Source organism: Marmota marmota, unplaced genomic scaffold (genome assembly GCF_001458135.2).
Source record: "Marmota marmota marmota unplaced genomic scaffold, marMar, whole genome shotgun sequence".
Classification (NCBI taxonomy): domain Eukaryota; kingdom Metazoa; phylum Chordata; class Mammalia; order Rodentia; family Sciuridae; genus Marmota; species Marmota marmota.
In genome coordinates this window covers 10,167,594-10,195,448 of record NW_026000019.1, presented here as the reverse complement: position 1 = coordinate 10,195,448, position 27,855 = coordinate 10,167,594, and the positions used below count along the sequence as shown (strand labels likewise).

Sequence of the window (27,855 nt, the reverse complement as noted above, 5' to 3'; positions counted from 1 at the left end):
CAAATGCCCATGATTCCCCAGAGGCCCCACTTCCTTTTTCTTTGTGTGTGTGTGTGTGTGTGTGAGTGTGTGTGCGCGCATGCCAGGGATTGAACTCGGGGCACTTGACCGCTGAGCCATGTGCCCAGCCCTATTTTGTTTTTCATAGAGACAGAGTCTTACTGGGTTGCTTAGTGCCTCATTTTTGCTGAGGTTGGCTTTGAATTCGCCATCCTCCTGCCTCCACCTCTTGAGCCACTGAGATTACAGGTGAATGCCACCGTGCCCAGCAAAGGCCCCACTTCTTAATACCATGGCATTGGTAATTATTTCCACACATAAATCTTGGGGGGTGGGAGTGGGGGGGTGTAAACACACATTAAAACCACCGCAATTCTAAGAGACATCTCAAATTTACAATGACCGAAACCAAAGGTATGATTCTGCCTACTGAATCTGCTTCTCACAGTCCTTCCACATTAGTGAAGGGCACGTTCCCAACCCTTCCAGCTGCTCAGGACAAGAGCGTTGGAGTCATCCTTGATTCTTCCTCTCGTCATTCCGTGTTCATGTGAACAAATCCTGTGACTCTATTATAAACACTGTCTCCACCACTACTGCTCTGGTCTGGTCCAAGCCCCCACCATGTTTCCTGAATGATTGTAACAGCATCTCAAATGCTTTGTTCCCTCCTCTACTAGAGTGATATTTTCAAACCTAAGTCAAAATCCACCAATGGCTTCTAATGTCACTCAGTTACTAATTACATTTCTTCAGGGGTTCACAGGCTCCTTGTTTTTTGGCAGGTTCCCCAACCTGACCCAACGTTCCCTTTACCCTCTCTCTCCCACAACCTCTCTTAGTTCATTTGTTCTTGGTCTCCTTGGTGTTCTTGAGCTTATCACCCAGCCCTACCTCGGCGTCTTTGCACAAACTATCCCTCAGTCTGGAACATTCTTCCCCAGGTTGATGCCTGATTAACAACTTCTCTTCCTTCAGGACGGTGCTCAGAAGTCATCTTATTAGAGAATCCATCAAATGAAAATAGCAACCTGTCTTTTCTGTTTTCCTGGTCTCCTTTATCTTGATTTATTGTGAGCTTTAGCAATTATGGTCACTTCATTATGGTCCATGTAAGTAATTCCTTATTGTTGGTCCCTCCCAATTAACTCTAAGCCACACGAAGAAAGAAACTTTAGTTATTTTGCTCACTACAATTCCCCAGCATTTCAAACAGGTCTGGCGTGGTTGAATAAATAAATGAGTGAAGTCCATGATGATGGTCGCCTATCACAAGACCACCTCTCTCCTTGCAGAAATAAAGGCCGATCTCCTATCAAGAAGCTTTAAACCTTCGATACAGTGAAGGGTGAATATATTTGTGGAATTCTTCACAGGGTCCCTGACTTTGCCTTCATATTGATTTTTTCCTGAGAACTATTTCTCAAGGAGTCACCGAATAATTAAAATTAACGCTAAAAGGGTGACTGTATTGCTTTGGTTGGGACAGGTCTCTTTTGGGCATTAAATTGATCAACATGGCCACATGACTTTCTGTTGGCTTGACTAGGGTCTTTGTGCCCTCTTTCTTCACATCCTTTGGTCAAAAACCTAAAGAACTGAAAGCACCGTGACCCCAACATTCTCTGGGAATAGACATAAGAGCAGTCACCCTTTAAAAACTACGCCACCCACACCCACTCCTAATATGATCACAACAGCCAAGAGCCTCGATGCTGGGGAGGCCCAACTGCACCACAGACCTCACGCCAGACGCACTGACAGTTAAATGAAGGAATGTGCTGAAGAGGCCCAAAGTTCTGTTTGCTTGCAGACTGTATTTTTGAACCTTTGCCCTTTTAGCAATGGTGAGTAGCTGTACTGTCTCTGCGTTCACCCACAGCCTTGTGCAGGGTCAAGTTCCCTTCGGCGAGCGCCTGACTTATGTTACCCATCTTCTTTCTTGATACCTAATGTGCTTGTGCTTGATTGGGATAAACAAGAGATTTCTATGAGTTCCCGTTTCCATGGAAAGGGGGATTCTGTAGATACTCCACCTATATCCCCTCCACTTACCCCGGAGGTCACCTGCCAGTGGCTCTCACACACTCTGTTGGCTTACTGTGGCTCTCTGCCTGGGCACTGTCCAGCTGCAGGACTGAGTTTGTCCATGCTCCCGGGCGTGCTGAGGAGAAGGGCAGGCAGGCCAACCAAACCCGAGAGTCAGTGCTCAGGAGCAGGTCTCCACTAATGAGGGGTGGGAGTTGAACTTTCTGTTCCTTCAGGGGAGCAGTTCTGGGGTGTTTTGCGTCCATTATCTTAAAATGGCTCCAGAATTGTTAAGCCGCAGTCACACATGATGGTAACCTGTTAGGGTCTGTAAACAAGTCAGGATGGCGCCTGGCATTTTGCCAGAGGGAGTGGTTTGTGAAGTAACGCCAGCGAGCCATTAAGTGTGGAGATTCCTTATTGGTTGACTGCTGTATCTAGTATATGTTAATTAAGATAAGCAGTGTGGAATGTATATATACCCCTCCTGTCCTACAATAAACGGCTCCCACTCCTGCTGTATCAATCTACACAAGTTGCTCGTCACCCCCCGGTTAGTTTGCTGCAGCTGGACTGTGGCAGTAACCTGTACATTAACCCACAATTTATTGGTTTTTCTGCCTTCCCTGGATCATTTTCTTTTTTTCTTTTTTTTTTTTTTTAAAGAGAGAGTGAGAGAGATAGAGGTAGAGAGAGAGAGAATTTTTTAATATTTATTTTTTAGTATTTGGCGGACACAACATCTTTGTTTGTATGTGGTGCTGAGGATCGAACCCGGGCCGCACGCATGCCAGACGAGCGTGCTACCGCTTGAGCCACATCCCAGCCCCCCCTGGATCATTTTCTGATTCCCTTAAGATGCTTCCTGAAATCCCTTCTCCATGGACGGATATACTGAACCTGCTTTTCCATATTCTAATGAGGGGACCCAACTGAGATAGGGGCACACATTGTTAAAATGGCCTGGGCAAGTATGATGACTCAAAAACAGTTTGAAACATTTTTGCAAATATATACTTCAGGAAGCCATCTGTGAATAACTTGGGAGTCTTCTCTGGGTATGGTAGCCAGGGAGATTTAGATTTTGCATTGTGAACTATCCATGGCTCTCTGGTATCAATAGATTGCCCAATGCATGTGGTGACCTTTATCTCTGCTCTACTAGGAAAATTCCTCATAGTAGCTCCAGAGATGGGTGTAACCTGTTGGCAACTGGACAGCCCAACTTTAACCATTTATGGTAAAAAAACATTCTATGGAAGGCCTTTGATGTTTCCTGATATAATTAAAGCAGGTGCGGGCTCCATTTTGCCAGAGTCTAGAAGCTCCATCCGTCTTGTCAGCTTGCCCATCCTGCCCCCACTTTTGATATTACTTTCTGTGTTCTGTAGTTTTTTTCACCATTTTATTTCTCTTAGCTTTTATTTCTCAGCCAGCCCATTCCACCAAGGGGAACCCCATTTCCATTACCCACACAGGACATGGACATGAGTATATCTTACTTTTCCTTCATTTTTATGCAGACATATGCTATCTTTTCATACACTCTCAGGGCTCACAAGTATTCTGAAAGTCAATATGTCGGTCTGAATGCAAGAGGATTCCGAAGACAAACCAGTTTTGAAATAAACATATTTCCTGCTTGATTTTTTAAATCTTTTTTTCCTTAGCTAATACGATTTTCAAATCCTTAATGTAAAAATGACTTTTCTTCACTTTAGTTTTATAATGGTCCCTCATAATGAAAAAGCAGACATGGGTAAGACATTTTCCTGTTGTAGTCCCATAAAGAAACATCTTTTTTTTAATTATCTTGCAACATGTATTAAATAGTTCATATTTTGTACAGTGTCTGCAATGCTACTTGTCATACACAATTTACCATATATGTGAACATCTATTTATGAGCTCAGTTTCCCATCCCTTTGCTAACACCACATAATCTTAATTACTACAGCTTTATAATAAGCATTATGTATATTAGAACAAGTGTCCTGTCAGGTAGAAACCAACACAAATCCTCTCTGAAGGAACAAACCTCACAACCTAGGTTCAAAGAAATCCCTTAATTAGGATTTCATGTTGTATATGCTCACTGTACACTTAGGAAACATACAACCATAAATGAGATTCAGTAAAAATAGTAAACCACAAAATCAGACCTTCAAAGACTTAGGTTATTAGAATTAATAGATGCCAAGTATATGATATAAAATTAAAATGTATAAATAAATTAATATATATGAAGAAATAAATTGGAAAAAGTTCTGGAAAGAGTCTCCAGAAGTGAAAATTATGATAATTAAAAGTAGAATCTAGATGGATAGATTTAAGATTTTATTAAACACAGTTAAAGAAATGATTAGTGACTTGGAAAGTAAAGCTGAAGAAGTTACACACAAAGTGGGACAGAGACCAAGAAAAATACGAAAAGGAGATTAAGAAACATGGAAGGCAGAATAAGTAGGTCCAGCACACACATGATCTTAGTTCTGAAATAAAAATGAGGTAGATCCAATATTAAAAGACACAGTGACTTAGTGTTTTGCAGAAGGGGTTAAACACATTAGAAATGCCAAATCACAGATTAAAGAAGTTCCCCAAAGTGCCAAACACCATAAATGAAAAGAAACAGACAACAGAGTAACAAATTCAGAGCAATAAATAGATGGAGAAGATACTAAAATCAACTAAACAAGAAAACACAACAACAAACCAAAACCCAAAAACCGTCAATGACTGATGGTTGACTATTTAGCCAACACAATGGAAGAGAGAAGAATAGAAAATAAGCTTTCAAAATACTGGAAGAAAATAACTTTGAAGTTACAGTTCTATGTTTAGCAACATAATCTTTCAAAAAAAATAAATAAAGCCTTTTCAGACACAAACCCAAGAGAATTCAGTACCAATGAATCTTCACAAATGAATTTCTAATGCAGGTACCTCCTTATAACATCAGGAGGAAGATTAGCAACACACAAAAACGAAAAGCATAAATGTTGACCATGAAGAATGGTACAATTAATGTGTAATTTTTGAGGCAAAAATATCAAAAGAGGATAACATATAATTTAGGGTAGGTGGTGATTGGCATGACAGCATTTCTAAGATTCTCATAAAGCTCAGAAGGAGAGTAAAGCTCTTAATATTGAAGTCTGTTAGTTGTTCATATTACAATTTATAAGGTAATCACTAAAGGAATAGAAATAGCTATAAATATTAGCTCTCATTATATCCTAGGGAGCTTATAAAAAGAAAGAAGAGAGAGAGAGAATTCTATAAACAAATCAGTTTTGAAATAAACATATTTCCTGCTTGATTTCTTTTTCTTTTTTTTTTTATCTGATGTCCATTTTAAAACCCTAAGTGGATACTTAGAAGGTTTGCGGCATTTCCTATTGTTATTGGACATCAGAACCCTTATCTCATGAAATCTCTATTAATATCCTGAGAAACTTAACAGTTTGGAGAACACCTTCTAAGTTGAATCGGAGTCCACAAGGGCTTATCTAAATGAATAATAGAACCATAAGAGTTTAAAGAGAATCACAGTTAATCTTAGACCTCCGGTTTAGGAAAATGAGACATTAAGGGAGAGTTGAAAATACTATTGTCCAAAAAAACCAGGAAGGGTGGGACATATTGCAATCTTGAACTGGAAGACAAAAAATAAAAGCACCACATAGCAAATGGGCCGGGAAGCTTCGGCTGCAAGGCTGCTGAGCATCCGGGCACACTGCCAAATTATTGTGGAGAACAGACTTGGCACTGATGGTGGCCTCGTGTTCTTTATGAAAGAAAAAAGACTGATTTATTTTCTAAGTCATAATACACTACCTAGAAGCCAAATTGCCAGTTAAGATTCTATTTGCAAGCAGGTGTAGGGTCTCAATGCAGCTTTCACCCAACTCATAGAGAGCTGCCTTCTCAGAACCAAAGGATGCAAACTATCTTCTCAGCTGTATTTTCAGTGTTTCAAAAATTTCCTCCAAAGTGATAGCTTAGGCAATAATGGAATCACATGCATCTATTTTAAATGCAGCTGTTTGGTTCATATGGTACAGAGAAAATAATCATATAGAATGGAGTTTTTGCTCTTATTCATCCAACTAATTATTTGCTCTACAGCTTAATATTTTAAAGGTATCCAAGCAAAGAGAAGGGTGAAAGGTATTAGGCAGGTGGTTTTTCTAAGTCCAGGCTGTTTTGAATTCAGGATGCTATCTTTATAAATGGCATAATACTTAAATTGCAATTGAAGTCATTTCATGTCACTGACACTTTATGTAACTCTGCATAAACCCGATTTGATTTCTGTGAAGTCCTAAAGTAGTCTGTAGGCATTCATCCTCTCAGTCCTCATGGTGGAAAACTGAAAGGGCAAGCCAGATTTGAGTTCTGGCCCGAGAAGTTTTTGATAAATGGAAAGAATTGAAGCCCTTTCTCTTCTCCTGGAATGACCTCAGCACGGTTTTCTCTTGCTCTCCAAATCCTAATAGTTCAAAACCCGCCTCTTTCATAGAACTTCCCCTTATAATCTAGTCTACTACCGTGTTCCCTTGTTATGAATCTGCCCTCCTCTAAACCAGGAGCTTCTTAAAGGCAAATCTAGGTCTTGGGGTTCTGGCTCCTGCTCAAGTTAATGATGAATTTACAGACCGATTAGCCCGTAAACACTTGTTGCTAAAGTGACTCATGCAACAATCAGAGAGTTGAACTGTTTAGGATTCAGGCTGCTTCCTTGGATCTGTGGTTTGGGGGGCTACTTGTATGTCACGGTTCTTGTTATCCAGTCTCAAAACCTGAAGTTGACACCGGTCTCACAATCTTTGTTCCTTACATGTGCTTGCTATGATTAGACAGAAAGCAAAATTGAGGTCTTTCCCTGGAATCCAAAACTCTGTGTCAAGGAACCACAGGAAAGGATGGAGGAGGCAGTGAGGGCAGGAAGTGGGACTAGGGACACGCCTGCCTCTCTTTTTCAGTTTTCCACACCCTCCCCACACCTTGCTACATTGTTCTGGATTTTCCCTCCCAGGCCCTACACGTTGGTATCTTAAAGGACTGCTTTGAGGATGAGGATTTAGCACTGGTGAACTCCTCCTCCAAGGTTCTGCCAAGTCAACAGGAGGCATTTTGATTATAGCTATTTGTTCGCAAAGCACATTGAGTTCGCAGAAAATTAGAGATCGGATCCCGCCTCTTGGTGCAAATCGGGATAAACCGGCGCCGCAAGGCTGGGCGGAGCAGGCTGGATACCAACGCGTGGCCTGAATGGGAACCGCAAGGGGGCCAGGAACGCAGCCCTGCTGCCTCCCACCTCCGCAGAGTGAGGCACAGCAGCCGGCGGGTGCCGACCAGCTAAGGTGCAGGCTCCTGGGCGCTGTGACTCAAGCGGGGGAGGTCACAGTGAGAACAGCTGTGCGATTTATTTCCGTGGCTGCGTTTCCACGGGAATGGGATGTTATTTAGTCTGAAATCCTTAGCTGGTTTCCTTTTACATCACCTCTGTATCTTTCAATTATTTGCAGTTTCGGGGACCTCTAGAGCCCTCCCATGCATTACAGGTGTGTTAGCTTAATAAAACACAATTCATAAAAGTTTACCAAATTGGTAAATTATGGGAGTGGATTTTTTTTTAAAAAATGCAAAAGGATTGTGCGATCAACTTCAGGTCCCTTTTATTAGCCAATCATTCTCCTGTGTATATAATTTTGCATTTATGGGTTTCGTTTTCCTGACTTTGGAAGTGATGCCTGTTCCTAGCTGCAACACACCGACTATGATGGTTAAATACATCCATATGCTTTGACTTCAGAAAAGACCTAGGTTTGAGACCAAGCTCTGTCACTTGCTGTGTTTGTATATACTTTTTTATCCTCTCAAAAATATAGATTAAAATTTCTTCATGGATTCAACAACATACCTCAGGCATTTAGTGCACAGTAAACTCTTAGTACATTAGTGGCCAATTCTTATTCTTCTGTTATTATTTATATATAAAGGTTGTTTTACCCACATTTGATTTAAAGGCAGCTTGCTTTGTTTCTTTTGTTAAATGGAAGAGTTACCTTCCTCCTTTGTGATCAACCCCTTGAATCATTCTATCTGTTGCCGCCTACCCAGTGGTTTGGGTTTATGGCTCCTGAACTCCAAGAATCAAAATCCTTCTCTGGTCCACGGGTCCTAGAATAGGGTAGAAGATGGGGCTAGCTCCAGATCACAATGGCTGATTCAGTGGAGATTCTGAAACTAAATGGAATTTCTTTAAAATAACATTTCTCAAACTGTAGCCTAGGAACCCATCTCTCATAATCAGTGTTAAAATGCAAGTTCTGGGGCTGAGGTTGTGGCTCAGTGGTAGAGCGCTTTCTGAGCATGCATGAGGCACTGGGTTCCATCCTGGCACCACACAAAAATAAACAAAATTAAGGTATTGTGTCCATTTACAACTAAAAATATATTTTTTAAAAACTGTAGGTTCCACTCTATGTGCATATAGGATTACAAGACCAGTGTAATCCTCCATCTTGCACAACCAGAAGAATAAGCAATTATACTCCATTTATGTATGATGTGTCAAAATGCATTCTAGGGCTGGGATTGTGGCTCAGTGGTAGAGCACTTGCCAAGGCCCTGGGTTCGATCCTCAGCACCACATACAAATAAATAAATAAAATAAAGGTATTGTGTCCATCTACAACTAAAAAATAAATAAAATAGTTTTTAAAAAATGCATTCTAATGTCATGTATAACTAATTAGAACAAACGAAAAAAAAATGAGTAAAGATGCAGGTTCCTAGGGATCCCCCCAGGGCTACTAGAAGCAGAATCTTTGGGGTGAGGGTAGGAATGTGCATTGTAATAAACACCCAAGTTATTCTGATGCTAATTAAAGTTTTAAAATTGCTTGTGTGGCTTCCAAGTTTCCCCAATTACAGAATGACCAGGAGATGCTTATTAAAGACAGAGACTCCTGGGCCCACACCAGAATGAACAGTGGAGGAGCCGGAGGGTGTGTGTTTTTAAGAAGTATCCCTGGATGACTCTGATGATTTGGCAAGTCTGGGACATTCAGCTCTGGGGTGACTGGCCAGTGATGTGGTCTTTGGTAGTGGTGATGGTGTCATGGCACAGGGATAGTGACTAGGGAAGGGATAGAGGTGGATGATTCAGAGTTACTTGGGGATCTAGGATAGAGCTCCCACTGTGAGGGCTTGTCCTTGACTTTGTAACATTCCTTCAGTTCTGAGGGTCTGTGCCCAGTATTCCCACAGGGTTGAGAGAGTAAAGCCAATCTGAAGACAAGGAGCAAATCCAATAGGGAATAGTGAAGCTCTTGTGCACGGAAGCTCTTGTGCAGAGACAACAGTCCAAGAGGAGCAATCATGGGACCCTGGATACAAGGAAAGAGAAACTGCTTATTCTAACAGCCATGCCTGGTTCTCCTTTATGGTCTGATTGCAAGTTCTGCCTATATCTTTCCCAAATTGCCTTCTTTCTTTAAGACAGTCTGGGTAAGTTTGTAACCCAAATGGCTTTAATTAAAATAATGCCCTGCTACCAGGTGCTGGCCATTTGATGACCATGACTGAGTTGACTTGAGTACCCTTCTGTGTCTCTGAGCTAGAGACGCAAATTCCTCCTCTAAGGGCCCTGCTGCATCCAGCTTTTCCTTGGCAACATCTGCCCAGTGATAATGAGCCATCATTCTTGGTGCCCAAGTTTTGTGGCAAGTAGAACAGTCATGCTTCAACTTCATATTTTATTGGCAGTCATGGCTACCAGGTTGGACAATCTAGTTGTGTAAAGATATTCCCCTGGGATATCCATGACTCCCTCCATGTGTTCTTCCTTGTTAGTCTGTGCCCACCAAGTGATGGGAAGGCAGCCCATGACCTGGGAAGGCTCTGCCTCTGTCTATCTGTACTGTAGTTGGCCTCCGACTATTCTAGGGCTCAGCCTACCCCTCCAGACAACACTGCATTTCCTCTTTCTTTCTTGTAGGCATTAGAAGTGATCCCACAGGGTGATAGAGGGGTGTATTTCATCCCATTCAAGCCAGCAAACATGTATTAATGAGAGCATCTTCCAGGCAAGACACTATAGCAGGCTTAGAGGGCCATTCAATGATGAATAATTTAGTCCCAGCCAGAAAAAAGTTCTAATGAGGACTGCAGTGGGGTTCCAGTGGGTGACAGCCATGATATAACAATATGAGAGTTGAGGTAAAACAATATAGGAAACTTGGCTTGTAACATATATGAGTGTGTCTGTCAGTATAAAAAACTGAAATGTTATCAAGAAAAGGAATTGATAATGTGCATTATCTTGACAACACCTAACCCAAACCAACTTGGTCATTCTCAGCTATTGGGTTCTTTTGGTGAATGATGGTTTCCTCCAATGTCTAAGGGTAGGCAAGGGCTCTAGGTCTCCTTCCTGACAAACTTGCCAGGAAGGCAAATCTCAGACCAAATCCTGCAACACTCCACACATCTGTTAGCACACAGATTCAGAAAGTGTTTTACAATATGCTTTTATTGGCTCCCCTCCTTGATGCTTCTGCCAGACACCTTCCATGCCCATCACTTATGACAGATAGAGCAATTTTCTCTTGAGAGGATCAGCTAGCTATCTGGTCTGAAGCAGACATAAAATCATCTGCAAGAGATGGGACATGGGACCAAATGGGACATGTGGGCCTGGCGCATCACAGGGAGGTGTCTGATTTTCTATACACGTTCACATAGCAGCATCAACACAATTCTAATCACTTCATGTCTGTTGAACACTACTCCACTTATCTTTAGAGTATCATTTCTAATTATACTTCTGCTGGAGAACAACCTCTCTACTACCAATGTGGATGGATATACTAGAAGCACCTACATTACATGCTCTGGAGTTCAGGCTCTTCATAGGAAATTTAAAACTTCTGAGTAGCTCAAGATAGCTTATTCCCAATTAATGGTACCCCTAGCATGTAGATTAAAACTAACACACACACACACACACACACACACACACACACACTGACTGATACCACAATATTTATGAAGGAATATCCTAAAGTAAATCAGACAACATTAACAAGTGGGCAGTATGACAATTCTCCCATTTAGTTGTCATAGTAATGCCCACGAGAAGATTAAATGAGAATGACTAAATGCACACAGCATCAGGAAAAGGCTAATTAATAATTAATTTGAACAAGCTTATTTGTAACACAGAGAAAAGAACAGATGATAAAAAATTTGTTTCTAATACTCACCTCCAATTCCATTAAGGAACCTTGTGTCTGAGCGAGCGAAACTGCCCTGGCCCAGACCTGTCAGATCCCCAGCCCTGGCCTCCAACTGGACCTTTCATCTTTCTTCACTTGACCAACACTCACTGAGTAGATACTGTGAGTCAGGCCTGGAACTACAGAGACAAATGCAAGTGGTCACTGTCCTCAAAGACCCTCCAGTTCAGGGGAGAAAGCTGGCTTCTAAACAGATGTCTCAAGTGGGCATCCCAGGCGGCAAACTCAGGATTAGCAAGAAGTGTTAACCTTTACTTTTGCTTCTCTCTCTTTTTTTTTCTTCTATAACCACATTTAGTTACCATCTTGTGGTCATGCCTGTAGAAGTTTACTCTAAGCCAATTCAGAGTCATCTCAGGCGATCCAGGGCTCTCTCCTTTGCCCTTCTCCCCAGGGCTGCATCTCAGTCCCGCTGGGCATCTGCTGGGGTCAGAGCTCTTACCTGATTTCTAGTTAGCAGTATATGCAGGGTGCATGTGCCCTCCCACGCCCACCTGAAAGTCCCCTTTGAGGCCACAGACTCTTCCTCAGCCCCCTCAGCTCCTTTCCTCAGTAGAACTCTTAGATGCCCTGTGCTTCTGGGCCAGCTCCCCCAAAGCCTCTCCTGGCCCTCACCCACCCCAGTCGCAGCCAGTGGCTCTCTTGCTCCTGCCCCTTTTGGCCTCCCTTTTCTCTGCAGCTATTCCATACAGCCTCCTAATCAAGTTTTTAGGAATAAATTTTGAGCAATAAGACATTCAGGACCCTGGGCTTTTAGTCCTCTCAAACATTCTTTAAACAGTGAACTGCCATCTCGAGTCTGCTTTGGGAAACTCAGAAAGCTAATATTAACTTATTTCCTGCTTTGTGAAGTGTTTATTTAACAGAGCTCTGCTCTGGAGGGTAGTGAGTATAGACTGCCCTTCTGCCCTAAGTGTAGGGAAGGACAGCGGTACCAGAAAATACTCGGAAAGAAGTATAGGGTGTTTGTTTGTTTTTACAGTACTGAGGATCAAAGCCATGGCCTTGCACATTCTAGGCAAGCACTCGGCCACTGAACTACATCCCCAGCCCTTTTTCAAATTTTATTTTGAGACAGAGTCTCATTACCTTGCCCAGGCAAGCCTCAAACTTGCAATCAGTCTCCCCAGAACCTGGGATTATAGGCGTGTATCACCAGGCCCCACAAAAATATGGGTTTTTTCCTAAACGTTTTCGGTCCGAATGGGCTGTGCTGACAGAGTTTTGTGAAGGGCTCTGATCATGTGTCAGGAGGATGCACGAGAGGGGCACTGAAAGCTGCTTGAGAGACTCAGGCAAGGTTCCCTGGAGGAGGGACTTAGCTGAGTGAATGGGGCTTCAGGAGGCACACAAGAAAGGGATGTGGGCATGGTCAAGAATATGTTATATTTGGGGATCTGCAAGCAGTTTGGAGATACTGGAATATTATTTATAATAGGATGGGAGCTTGGTGAAATATGAGGTTGAACTGGACCACTGGGCTCAGACCATCAATCTAAAAGTTGCAGAAGAATTTTTTAAATAGGAGAGTGACATTATTAAATGCGTACTGTATAGAGGTCACCCTGCTGTTGATGAGAACTGACTAGCAGGCAGGGAAAGCATCAAAATGAACTTCCAGGAAGCAAGTGCAAGATTATGAGGAGGCAGAGCTAACCACACTCCGGAGCAGCTGCAAGTGAGAGAGCGGGACACTCATAAGTCAGGACCCCAGCATGGCAGAGCAGCCCAGGCCTGGTAGCAACCAGCCTACAGGAGGACCCCAGTGCATCTCAGGAGGGATGGTGTGGGTGGAGAGACACCTGGCCCACTCATCTCCTGGGGTGTGTGCATGTGTGCCTGTCCATAAAGAATTGTCAAGAATGTTTTCTTTTTATTTTTTAATCATGACTGTCATACAAAAGAAAATTAATATATGTCAAATACTACAGTTAGCTCATTAATAAATGAGGGACTCACTAAGACATTACAACTGGCTTAAAGAATGCTAAGAACTACACATAAATAGGCAATAAGGACTCCAGAAATGAATTTACAAATAGATGTAAGAGATATCTACCCTCAGGGCAATAATCAATTAATTTGCATTTCTATTACCAAGAACCCTTTGTATTATTATCAGTGTTACACACTTGACAGAGTTGTAAAATAGCTTAGGGAAAATGAAAGGTGAACATAATCCAGATAAATGAGCTACTGAGAATATTTTCTAATTCATAGTGAATACAATGTAAGTTCTAGCTATTACTTATTATTACAAAATTGTATGCTTGGAATCAGAAAGGCTGGATTCAAATCTCATATCAGCCCCTTACTACTTGGGGGTTTGAACAAGGAAATTGATCTTTCTCAGCCCAATTTTATTATCAGTGTGTATTCTTAGACCTATTTTGAGAATACTTAGGGATAAATAGAATAATATTTATAAAATATTCTGCATAGAGCTCAGTATAGACTGAGAATTCCATGGTTGTAGTATCCTTTTTATCGTTATTATAATGGTAAAATATTATTATTGTTTATTAATAAAATGGCAATTTTAACAATGCTAAAACTACTATTTATGTAACCAATTGTTACTATTTCCTTATAGACAAAGTCAGCTGAAATTCTTTTTGAATGTAGTCAAACTTTTAAATCCTAAATAGTTAAATGAATATACTGGAAATATTGAGTTTGGCAAAACAGTACTTCTTATTTCTGTACTTTTTTCATTGCTACTATATTTTTGCTTTTCATTTTCTTTTCTAACTAAGTGCATTCATATCCCTAGTCATTGAAAGGGGTTACCAATATTCCCCAGGAATAAAGCACACAGCACAGAAAATTTTTTCAATAACTGTTTACAAAGTACATCACTCAACATCACGAGTCATTGATGGTCACTTCAAGAAACTCTGACTCACAGAATGGTGTGATCTTAAGTTGGTTTCCTCTGAATTTCCCCATTGCATATCTTTATCTAGTTGACTGTAGCTAAAAGATGAAGACACACACTAATTGAGAAATCAAGGCCCATAGACGCAGGGCAGTCTGGACATGCCAGAAAGGGAGGTTCCATTTGACCAGAGCTGAGCCCCCATCATCCAGCAACCTACTCATCTGCAGCACCTCATGATTTATTAACTGCCACTGGTGCGCATGAAATATTCATCCTCTCTTTCTTACAGTTACCACTCCACTGCATCAATGAGCCGTCGCTCCCTCATCTGTTTAGGTGTTCAGCTTGGAGAGGAAAAGCTTCACACAACATTGAAAAGAAGCCTCTTTTTAGTTTTAACCAGAGGCAGAACACCAATTCATTTCTTGGTTTGTTGTCCTTTTTCCAAAAGTACACATGGGGCTGACTTCCTGGACTCCTGGATGGGGAGAAGCCCTGAAGCTATCTGTATAAGCAAAGGCTACAAGAGATAAAGAGGAGGGGGAAGACTTCACATGTTGGCTGGCTGGTTGTAACCCTCCCAGCTCCAGCCTGAGCTTACTTTCCCCATAAATAGTAAGGCAGGGCTCAGGGAGCCAGTGCTTGCCAAGGTATAGTACCAGCATTGAACCTGGGTTGCGTAGTGCAGGCCTCCATTGTGGTTAGGTGGTGGTTCATTAGGGCCAAAATGAATCAACTCTCCATGCTCCTATTCCCATTTTGTTTTAGATGTCTTCTCAGACTTTCTTTTGTATATGTCCTTAACTGTGGTGATTCCCTTCAGTCCTGTTTCACCTCACTGTATATATCCCCCAAAGATGTTCATATCCATGATCATGCATTCTGCCTCCATCAATATTACTTACAAATAGGTCCCTCCATACCTCTCTTTCTCCTTCTTTCTCTTTCTCTCCCCAACTTCAGATCTATATGCCTGACAATACCATCTCTCTATACCAGAAAATCCCACTGCCCCACAAACTCAATAAGTCCCAAACTGAATTTATTATCACTGTCTAGTGCTGCCTTCTCTCCCGTTCATCAAACCAGCTCCATCTATAAATCTCATTTTCCTGAAAGGACTCTCCATCATATTACTTAAGCCAGAGACCTAGGAGTCATGCTTGACCATCTTTTTCTTATCTCCATTTTTTTCCAGATGCTAATTAACTGATGATTCTTGAGGTAAAACTTAGTGACTTAAAAAACAACTATCGACAGCCACCGCCACCGCCACCGCCGCCAGGTGGGGTGGGAGGGGCGGGAGCGCCGCCGCCGCCNAAATAATAGAATTATTTATTATTAATTTAAGAAGCTAGTCAACCTTTATTGCATTTCCCCTTGAGCTTAATGGAAGTATCTTATCATTAGTTACATTTGTTCTTAAATGCTATAAATCACTTGCTCACCATTTTGTCTTTAATGATGATTGGTTATATAAATATAATAAATATATTAGTTTGCTAACTATAGTATAACATTGCAATATATTCATTTGTTAAAGATAGCATAATATAAATTACATAATAATGTAATAAAATAAATATTTATTAATACCAGGAACCATTCAAAATCTGTTTCTATAAAAAGTTTTGAGAATAATCATATTACAGAAATAGAAATAGAATACTAGTGCACCTACAGTGCATTATATTGTTGGCATAGTAAAATTCTATGATTATTAAGAAGAATTTTAAAGCATTACAACCTCTTAACAGGAATAAGAATGCTGGCTTCCACAGTGGGTGCCATTTTCATTAGTTCACTTTTCTTAGCTGCATCTTAAGGATGCCATCATAATATGTCCCACATTTTATTTACCTTCTCCTTCTTCAGATATTCAAGTTTTCTTTACATCAACACATTTGCTGAGCATAACTCTGGTATCTACTGAAAATACAAAAGACTTTACCTATCTACTTGTAGCAGGAAGAGTTGGTTTGCAAGAGAGAAAAAAAAAAAACAAAAACATGCTGATATTCTGTTAGGTTCAGAAAAGAAAGGACAATTTTTGAAATGTATTATCCTTAAATATTTGTGTTCTAAATTTAATGTGCTTAGGCTTTTTAAGTATCTTAACTTGATGTAAATCTCTTTAGAAGCATTCTGATTTCTTGTTGCTAAGGGACTTTGGCATCAACACTTTTGTTTCCCCCACACTTATATTATTTGAATAAATAGCATGTTTATTTGGGGGTAAAATGCTCCATGCAACACTGTTTGCAACAGAATAAATATGGATTGGTTTTGATGCAACTGTTACAAATAATGGTATAGTCTGTTGAGAATAAAATATGGTTTTCCAATCTTCCTGAACAGATTTCACATTACCAAGTCATCTTAACATAAATTCTTATGGATCAGTGAGAATTTTGCACCAATAAATTAGAATATATAGAAAGATCTATGTATGTAGTAAACCATATGTGCAAATTAAACTACTTCATCAGGGGAAATGGTTTTTTATGTCAAGTGTGTGGGCTTCAGATAATGGAGCAATAGTAAGTGAAAACCATAAATGGTTTTTATTTTCCTTCAGAAAAAACCTCAAATTATCTATTTTAACTTTGAGCAATCCAGTCCCTTTATTTACCTCTGTAGTTTCCCCCCCAGGCTTGTTTCCACCAGGAACTCATCAAAGCTTAATTCCATAAGTGGTATAATACAATTTGGAGGCTCCATTTGCATATGACTTGAACATTCAACCTTCCAAATGCAAAGATTCTGTATGCCCAGTTCAAAATCCATGGATTCCATATCTCTGGATTCAACCAGCTGCTAATAGAAAAGTATTTTTTTTTTAAATTGCAAATGTACTGAAAATATATAGACATATTTTCTTGTCATTGTTTCCTAAGCAATACAGTGTAACAGCTACTAAGGTAGCATTTATAAAGTATTAGGTATTACAAGTAGTCTTATAGATATGATTTAAAGTATGTAAGAAGATGTGTGGGGATTATATGTAGGTATATTGCCATTTTATATAAAGCACTTGAGCATCCACAGATTTTCGTATTTGTAAGGGTTCCTGGAAACAATTTCTAGAGAATACCAAGGGTTGATTGTAACTCCAAAGTTATGTGTATCCCTGGCAAGCAGAATAGCCATAGGTCTGTACAGGCTTCTATTTTCTTATGACAGCACTCAATATTGAGATTTGCCTTTTTTCTTCCTTCTTCTGCCTAAGACTAAAAGAGGAATTAAAAACTGGCGTTTTTATAAATAGCAAAATAATGATTTATTTATTGCATGAGAAAAATCATTAAAGTAGTAATGACTTCAGGCACATAAAAATCAAAGTATTGAAGATTCTTGGATAGCAAATTTGAAAAGGAATAAAAGACCTACTAAGCCAGCAAGGCACTCAAAGAAATCTTTTAGATGGTATCCAAACGCTTTTTACCCTAGCTTATTTGAATACTTTCAGTCTGATCAAAGTGGTATAGTTGTAGGTATCTTTTTGAAACTTAAAAAAAAAAATTAACTTTTCTCAATTTGATAAATCTACTAACCTTAGCTTAAAACAAAAGTTAAAACTCTCCAAATATCATAATTCAAATAATAAAACTTATAGATAAATAAGCAATTTTAAAATGCTTGGTTTTCAAAGCCTCATGGTGCACACCTCTAATCCCAGAAGCTTGGGAAGATGAGGCAGGAGGATCATGAGTTCAAAGCCATCCCCACTTACTTAGTGAGGCCCTAAGCAAAATAGCAAGATTCTGTCTAAAAATGAAAAACAAAAAAGGCTGGGGATGTGGCTAGGTGGATAAGTGTTCATGGACTCAATCCCTGGTAACAAAAAAATTAAATAAATAAAGTAAAATGTTTACTTTCATTTGTATTCTAGGAATGTTCTTGCTACTTATTGGATAAAAAGAAAAAAATCCAATTTAACATCTTCTAATAAAGGATGTTAAGTCCATTTAATTCCTCAAACCCTTCACAAATTCTTAAATGAATTAAATATTTGTAATTTGAGAGATTATCACCTTCTTAAAAAAAAGATTTTCAATAATCATCATTAAGATAGAGATTTAAGAGCCTCACCAGAGCCAGGTACCTGGCAGGACCCTGCTCGGGCCATCCCCGCTCCAGTGATGGTGGCCTCCGATGCCCCAGACCTGTAGTCTTGGTGTCCCTGGCGCCTCTAGTGGACTTTTGCGGAGGTTCATTGATTGACTGAGAGATCGCGACCAATTGCAAGCAAACGGGTTCCACCACCTTAAATGGTTTTGAGCCAATGAAGCTGTATCCCCTTAAGAAGACGGACAGCCTGTCGCGTGAACTGTAGAATTTGCAGACAGATTTATATTGGTATCCGCCCCCAGATCATGAACGGCCCCCTGCACCGCCGCCCCTTGGTGGCACTGCTGGACGGCAGAGACTGCACCGTGGAGATGCCCATCCTGAAGGACCTGGCCACTGTGGCCTTCTGCGATGCACAGTCCACTCAGGAGATCCACGAGAAGGTGTTAAATGAGGCCGTGGGCGCCATGATGTACCACACTATCACCCTCACCAGGGAAGACCTGGAGAAGTTCAAGGCCCTGCGGGTGATCGTGCGGATCGGCAGTGGCTATGACAACGTGGACATCAAGGCTGCCGGCGAGCTTGGGATCGCTGTGTGCAACATCCCATCTGCAGCTGTGGAAGAGACGGCCGATTCCACCATCTGCCACATCCTCAACCTATACCGCCGCAATACGTGGCTGTACCAGGCCCTGCGGGAAGGCACGCGGGTACAGAGTGTGGAACAGATCCGCGAGGTGGCCTCAGGAGCGGCACGAATCCGTGGGGAGACACTGGGCCTCATCGGCTTCGGTCGCACGGGGCAGGCGGTTGCTGTTCGAGCCAAGGCCTTTGGATTCAGCGTCATATTTTATGACCCCTACTTGCAGGATGGGATCGAGCGGTCCCTGGGCGTGCAGAGGGTCTACACCCTACAGGACTTGCTGTATCAGAGCGACTGTGTCTCCTTGCACTGCAATCTCAATGAACATAACCACCACCTCATCAATGACTTTACTATAAAGCAGATGAGGCAAGGGGCATTCCTTGTTAATGCAGCCCGCGGTGGCCTGGTGGACGAGAAGGCCTTGGCGCAGGCCCTTAAGGAGGGCAGGATACGAGGGGCAGCCCTTGATGTGCATGAATCGGAGCCCTTTAGCTTTGCTCAGGGTCCTTTGAAAGATGCACCAAATCTCATCTGTACCCCCCACACGGCCTGGTATAGTGAACAAGCATCACTTGAGATGAGAGAGGCAGCTGCCACAGAGATCCGCCGAGCAATCACAGGTCGCATCCCAGAAAGCTTAAGAAACTGTGTCAACAAGGAATTCTTTGTCACATCAGCTCCTTGGTCAGTAATAGACCAGCAAGCAATTCATCCTGAGCTCAATGGTGCCACATACNACTGTACTTGTTTATTGTAAAAGGTGGACAGTTAGCGTTCAGTGCAGTTTCAATAAAAAGTAATTAAAATTAAAAAAAAAAAACAACTATCATTCCTGTTGCTCATGAATCTGCCATTTGGGCAGGGCTCAGCAGGGATGACTCTTCTGCTTCCCATGATATTAGCTGAGATGTCTTGACCCATTTCCAACACTTCTTACTCACTTGGCTGTCAGGATGGTGCCAGTTGTCTTTGGGCAGTTCACCCAGATGCTTAGTGGGGAGCCTCTATTCCTCTCCATTTGGCTCTTCTTGAAGTTCCTTGAGCCTCCTCATGACTTAATGGCTGAGTTCCAAGAGCAAAGGCATAGAATACACAGGTCTCTCGAGGCCTGGGCTAGCATTACTTCTGCTGCTTCCTATTGGTCAAGCAGCCACAGGGCCCACCACTTAAAGGTGGGGACATAGACACCACCTCTTGAAGGGAATGTCAAAGGATTCAGAGTTGTCTTAAATCTACTGCATCTGCCTTTAGTCAAGGTCTTATGATCCTGTCCCTGCTTCTGTCCTTTTCACATGCTGTTCCTTTGGTCTTGGACACCTTCCTCCATGTTGTCCTATTTCCTGCTCTTTCTCCAGTTGACCTTTGCTACACCATCAACAAACTAAAAACACCAGAGGAAATGGAGTTAACTCTCCAAACCTTTCTTAACCCGAGCCCCCAGGCTGTAGCACAGCATCCTAGGTTGTAATTGTTCACAGTATGTCCTCCTGGAAACTCTGTCCTCAGATCCAAGTGTGGGTGTAGCTGAACAAAGTAAGGAGCTCAGCAAACATTTACCAAATGGGTGGATGATTCCTTGTGTTGATCTCTCCATTGTCTGGCAGGGCCAAAGTTCAGTGTTATTCCTATTTCACTGCTCTCACTCCCTTATCTTGGACAAAAAAACGAAAAAAAAAATATGGCAAAGAGTAATGCTGTTGCCCATAGTCACTCAGCCAGGACACAATTCAGTATAGTCAATGGAAGTTCAGTTCCTCAAAGGAAGTCCAACATCAGAGATCTAGGGATGATGTCAGCCAGGTTAAGGAAGAGCCCAAATGGATGAATGGACTTTGTTGTTGGCAAAAAAAAAATGCCTCTGAGGTTAACCCCTTTATCTGGGTTTACTGAGGGCGTGCAGCTGATCTTTTGTACACTGTCAGGAAGCTAACAACACCAGAGGAGAATGGAAAGTGGTCTGATAGAATCCGTCAAACTACCAGGCTTGACGCAGGACTTTGTGCAAATAGAAAAGGTGGATCTGAGGCAGAGTCACAAAATGACAGTGAGAGTTTGTTCATGATTTCCAGTGACTCTTCAAGGCAGAGGGGCAGATATTATTAGAAAGAGGGGCAGGGTCTTGGGCCCAAGTGTTTGGGTCAGTTGGATAATTCATTGGAGTTAAAACCTCAGCTACAATAGGCCATCCCTCAAGGACATCTGACATCCTGTGCTCTGATTTCATGCTTATTAAGCCCCTTCTGTTCACTAATTTGGTTCCTTACATACTTTTTTATACTGTGCAAATCTCTTGTTAATGGGTGTTGGTGTTTCGGTCAATAGAAAGGAACCTTCCTTATTGTAAGTTCATCCATTGGTATTGCTGCTGGTTAACCAGTTTCTTTTAAATTTGGATAGTTAGAAAAAAATTCCCCTGCCCAACAATTAATGGATCATTGATTATCTTAGTGTTTCAAATAACACAAGCAATTTATATACACTTTCTCATTATAAGAAAACCAAACAACTGAAGAATACATAAAAACCCTTTAGACTCCAAGCTCCCATTCCCACTCCCAGCCACCAGCCTCACTATATGATGATTATTAGAGATAATTATTGTTAAGAGTGCAATCTGCATCTTTCAGTCACTTTCTGTACATTTATATATAAAGATGTGTATTTCACAAATGTTCCTTTCAATTTTTATACATTTTCCTTTTTTACATAATTATATGCCATGAAGATCCTTTTATGGGTAGTTCATAAAACTCAGCCTTCCTCTTCCTTATGGCTACATTTTTATAAAAATAGAAGATTTTACTCAAAGTCTTCCAGAACAAGACCAATAGGATATTGAAAGTCATCCTAAGGAATTGATTCATGCAACTATGGAGGCTGGGAATTCCCAAGATCCTCAGAGTGAATTGGCAGCTGGAGACCCAAGAGAACCATTAGTACAGTTCTAGTCCAACAACCAACATGCCTGAAACCCAGGAAGATCCAGTGTTTCCGTTTGAGTCTGAACACAGGAAAGAAGCCTGTATAAAGGCCGCCAGTTGAAAGAATTCTCTTTCTCAGGGGAGACTTAGATTTTTCCTTCTATTCAGACCTTTAGCTAATTGGATGTAACCACCCAGGATTGGAAGACAATCTTTTACTCAGTCTATGGATTTCAGTGGTTATCTGATCCACTCTTACAGAAACACTCAGAATAATGCTTGACCAACTATCCAGGCACCTATGATCCAATCAATTGACACATAAAATTAACCACGATATAGGATTATGTAAGTACTCTACTTTTGAGGGACATTTAGGTTCTTTCTCTTTTTTTCTTCTTTTATTTTTCTTAGTATTAGAAATACCACTGTCATAAAATAACTTCCAGCATAAAAAATTTGAGGCATATATACGTATTTCTATAGAATAGATTCCTGGAACTGTAATTGCCTGGTGTAGTAGGTAGAACAATGCCTCTTGCCAAAGATGTTTCTGTCCTAATTTCTGGGACCTTCAAATATATTAGGTTTGCATGTCAAGGGGAATTGATCTTGCAGAAGGAATTAAGGTTCCTTTCTACCTTGCAGTAGAAAGGTTATCCTGTATTATCCAAAAGGGTACAATGTAATCACAAAAGTTCTTAAAATTAGAAGAGGGATTTGAAAGACAGAGTCAGAGAGATGGCGTTGTGAGAAGGAATGGCCTGATGGTGCTGCTTTGAAGAAGAAGGGAGGCCCCCCCCCCCAGGCCGTGAGCCACAGCATGTGGGCAGTCCTCAGAAAACAGACAGTAAGGGACACACCCTGCCAACACCCTGATTTAGCTCCATGAGACTCATTTTGTTCTTCTGGACCACAGAACTGTAGTGTAATAAATTTGTGTTGTTTTAAGCCACTAAATTGTTAGTAGTTTGCTAAGAAGAAAACTAACATTGTGGGTCCTAGTGAATGAACATTTAAAATTTGATGGATAATGGTGAAAAGAAAGAAAGAAAAAGTTTTTTTCAATTTACAATTCTATTACCTGTGTAAGTGGTGATACCCTTACCACCTCCGGATTTTCATCAATCTTTTTAAAGTTTTTAATAATTTAATGGGCGAAAATGATATTTTTGTTGTTGAGGGTAAAGATCATTTTAGTGCTTACTTTCCTGTATGAACTGTTTATCTTTCCTTATTTTTATAAAAGGCTGATGATCTTCCTTCTCTATTTACCCTTGCTTTTTAGAGAGTATGGTCCTGAATGCTTTGCTTGTTCTATGTGTTGTAAATATTTTCTCTCAATCCATCATATTTCTGTTAACTCCAATTATGACATCCTTTGTCATATAAGCAAACATTTCCTTCTTGATGAAGGTTTTGTGTCTTGTTGAGGAAGAAAAGATCAATGTCTGAACTAAAGGAACCGCATAGCCTGCAGTACAGCTTCCGTGACCTTGAGTAACCCTGCACTCCTTTGAGGATTAGTTTTCTAATCAAAGTTATGACTTTATTCATTCAATTATACTAGAAGCAGAGGAGACATAAGGAATCCCACCTTCAGGGATATGCAGCCCAAGGGGAGAGGTGGACCAGGAAGCAAAGGATGGCAGGTGCTGTTGGGGTTTGTGTGGGGTCCGTGGCACTCGCGTCAGATCCCATGAGGAAGGAGGACAGAGCTGTAGGTGCAGAAGGTTGAGGGCAAGAGGCGCTGCGGCCAGTGCCCAGGATGGGGTGATGGTGGTGGTGAGTTGTGAATCTGGGGGGGGGGGGCGGNGGGCGGGACTGTTGGTCGTGCGTGTCATTTAGCTTATCCCTTCCCCAAAGGCACTGGAGAATTTGAGGCAGGGGAGTGGGATGTGAACTAGCCTTTGTCCCATGAAGAAGGGGCAGGGAGGCCACAAGGAGACTGCAGCATCAGTCTGGGACAAAAGGGGACAGCGCACAAAGTCGTGGCAAAGAGATGGACACATTGGACAGAATTAAGAGATTTGTGCCTGTGTTTCCCACCATTCATATTTATTGTGAGTCAAAACAGTGTGTGATATTTTTCCACATGAACATTCTTTCTAAATTAAAAAAAAATCCAGTTAAATATGGAACTATCTATACTGTGCTAGGCCAGTGTAGATGGTTCTGAGTAGACATGACCTTCCACGGAGAAGCATAAGTCTATATTTAAGGGATAAGATCATTACATTCAGATCATATTCATTTTAATCTTTTATATTTTGATTTTCTTTATACAGATGGTCCCCAACTTACGTTGGTTCAACTTAGCCATTTTTTTTTTGTTTTACTTCACAATGGTGTAAAAGTAATATTCATTTAGTGGAAACTCCACTTTGAATTTTGGATTCTGTTCTTTTCTGGGGCTGATGATATCCTCCGTCATGATGCTGAGCAGTGAGACCAAGCCACAGCTCCATGTCAGCCACATGACCATGACACCAAACAAACCCTGCTCTATAAGGTACTGTGTGCATTGCTAAGCTATGAAGCTCAGTAGGTTAGGCTTAGTACATGCACTTGAAACCTAGGATCTTCTTAAGCTACAGTGGTGTTCTCAGGACATGGCCCCACCCTGTGTTGAGTGGCATCTATAGGACTGAATGTTATCACCCCAAGCATCAGACTCTCTGCTCTCCTTTCCTCCTACCAGCCCTTGTTCCTTGTGTCGATTGTCTTCTCACAGCATGTGTAGGAAAGTAAAGTGCTCATTTCATGTATTTCCTGAGGTCTTCAGTTGCCCTCTAACTCCGAAGTTGGCGACCAGTCATCTCATAGCCTTTCACTACCTGGAAACCCTGGATGGTGGCTTCGAGTCTATTCTCCTAGCAAGGAGCCAGAGAGGACATGAAGGAGGGACAAGAAAACTCTCCAATATCATTCCACCCCTTTATTCGATATAATACCACTTCTCAAAGCAATAGAGGAACCTCATACTTTTATCCAAGCCCTAAATTATCCAAAGGAAATTACAATGTAAAAGTGAAAACTATTAAAACTATAGACTGAATCTGATTTTTACCATTCTCTAAGGGACAAGTGCTTTTCCCTACTGTGCTTCCCCCTGGCTCAGTTTCCTGTTCCCACGTGGGTGACCCAACCATACAGGGGAGAGGATAGGCCTTTTGTCAGGAGCAAAACTCTCCTGGTTACAGTGGTATTCTCTCAGCTCCCTGCTTCACTCAGAAATGGAAAGCAGCACCTCCTAGATCTACTGCTGGCTGATAGCATCAACTCTAAAAGTTAAGTTAATGGCATTAGGCAGAACCCACTAGTTAACATTTGCCCCTTTCCTGCTCTCTCTGGGTTACTGGGCCTGTCCTGCTGTTTGAAGAAGTTCTACAGAATCTGGAGCTCTGTCTGTGGAGGGCAGGAGATTCTCTAACCTGTTATAAGATTCTTGCTGAGACTGGACAATGAAGATGTAAAGGTCTAATCTGGAAGGCTTCAGGGGAACCTAAGTTTGGCCAAGGAGAGACTGTTACCATCATGCCCCTCCACTTCTGGCCAAGGGGCACCATCATCCAGGAGGCCAGCATCCAGGTCCAGTTGAGGTTTGAGTTTCATTTTGAGGAAAGGAAGAAAACAAGGCCTGGCAAACTGGAAGGACTAACATTCATTCGGGGAGTGAAGAGGTGAGCGGGTAGAAGTCACTTACTGACTCCTGAGCGTAGGTGCATCAGGTAGGGAGACGGCATTAACACTAAGGATCCTACTGAGAGAGGAGCTCCTGTAGCCAGCATCTTCCTCAGGAAACCTGAGAGCCGTGGAGTTCTGGGCTGGCTCCCTAAGATGCCTCCATTAGGATGTTTTCCAGTTCTGTTAGGAACTGGGAACAGAGAACAGGACTGAGATGGGTAGGGTATTGGAAGTCTGACCCTTTCTCTTGGAGCCTGACCCAGTAGCCCATGTCACAGGCAGGAGCTCAGCTGGGCACCATGGGGCTATTTGCAGCTTGACAGCCTCTGCTGAATTATTGATGCCCCTCGATGCCTCAGGCCCTCCCCCTTGTTAACAAATCACACTCCATATGAAAGTTTAAAGAGGCAAATGAGGGCAATCTCTCTCCCTATTATTCTCCTCTTCTTTTGCCATCTGAGCTCTAATTTTAAGTCAATCAGCCTGAAAGGCTTCTCTTGGGAGACGGCACAACTCAGAGAGCCCAGCCCAGGGCAGAAAAGACAGAAGCCGTGGGTAGACCAGAACCCGAGTCCTGAGCCAGTTAATGAAGTCTGAGTGACTCCAGCCCAGGTGAGCACTGACTCTGGGTCATAGAAACACATGAGAAAAGAATCTGTCCAACTCCTTACTAGGATAGCTCTGCCCTTTCCCAGTGAGCCACATCAAGTGTGGTCCTAAAGCACAGAATGAAAATTTTCAAGTCATTGGTTCAAATTTGGAGTTGGGATATTTGTTTGGCCTAAAGAATAGTAGTTGCTGTTGTTGAATGAAACTACTTGCCAAAATTTTAAGAAGAAATATCTGATTTTTGACTTGAGAAGTCAGAGGACTTGGGCTTCTATTTGCAATCATACCACTTGCTAGGACTTAGGGTGGCTGCACCTTTATAAGGGGTATGGCCTCTTCCATGCCACAGTTCTTATCACTTCCTATTAGTGATAGAATTTGTGACCTTCGGTCTCAAGAAAGTTGAGAAGTTTCTCAATGTGCCAACTCAAGTCTGTTAGCAGGACTGCCTGTGGTACCGTAATGGAACTGAGATCTTGACAAATTGTGGCACACTTATCCACTTTTCCTTCCTCGAAGAGGATTATGTATCTCTGACCTTTGCCGTGTGACCAAGGGCAGATCACTCCAACAAAAGCTGTGAAGAGGCATCTGGGTTATCCGCAGCTCCTGGTCATTTCATTCTGCTGGAGGAATTACATACCCTATTAGCCTTCTGCCTGGATCCCAGGAAGAAAATGCCACATGGAGCAGACCAGAGGTGACACCCAGCTGAGAGCTGAGCCACAGACTGTAGCAAGCCCCAGCCAATCCACAGCCTCCATTAACACCAGAGAACAATGCATGTGGCTGGCAGCCAGTGAGAACTGGGGCTTCTCCTTACTGCAGGAAAGCTGACCCACACAGCCAGATGAGCCTTGGCAGGAAAGGAACTGGTTGTGAAATGGCAGGGACTTCCTATTTTCTGAGGAGTCCAAAGCAGTAGCATTAAGAAATGCTTGAATATTAATTTTAATTGCTCTCAATTTTGAAAATAACTTCAAGAATTGTGGAACAATCATGTCTGTAAAATAACTGAATGGAGTTCTTCAACCCTCATTAAGGGCCTTGTTATACAATTTTGAATTATTTCCTTTTATTATAATTATCATTTGGAATATCTTGTATTAAAAACGTATTGTCTGTTAATTTTATCGTGTAATAGTATGACAGGTGTTACAAAAGATGGTTTATACGGAGGGTCGAATATCTGAGGGTTTTATCCACAGCTTTATTGTGAGGATCAAATGGCCAACAAGATTTGAAAATGCTTTGTCAGTGTTAATTGATTAAAAGTTTGGCTTCTACTCATTTTGCAATCAAATGATGTCTTTTTCTCATTTTTTTTTCCATTAGGAAAAGGCAAGCCAGAGCCAGGCATGGTGGTACATGCCTATAACCCCAGGGGCTCAGGAGGCTGAGACAGGAGGGTTGAGAGTTCAAAGCCAGTCCTAGAAAAAGCAAGGCATTAAGCAACTCAGTGAGACCCTGTCTCTAAATAAAATACAAAATAGGGCTGGGGATGTGGCTCAGTGGTCGAGTGCCCCTGAGTTGAATCCCTGGTACCAAAAGAAAAAGAAAGAAAAGGCAGGCCAGGCATTACAGTTCCTATGGGACAGAGGGAGAGACTGAGGCAGTGAGCGAGGAAGAGATTTATCAGCTAGATAAGGGTAGAACTGAGGACTGTAAGTTCATTACCATGTCTCCCAGCCTCCCCAA

General features: G+C 41.7%; 1 protein-coding gene across 1 annotated transcript; it reads left to right on the top strand.

The window, feature by feature from the left end:
* The first annotated feature begins 18,475 nt into the window (after positions 1–18,475).
* On the top strand, positions 18,476–19,697 carry LOC107147213 (C-terminal-binding protein 2-like). Its single transcript, XM_048810217.1, has one exon. It carries the CDS (start codon positions 18,597–18,599, stop codon positions 19,695–19,697), a length of 1,101 nt encoding a protein of 366 aa, XP_048666174.1. The 5' UTR covers positions 18,476–18,596.
* The last annotated feature ends 8,158 nt before the right edge of the window (positions 19,698–27,855 follow it).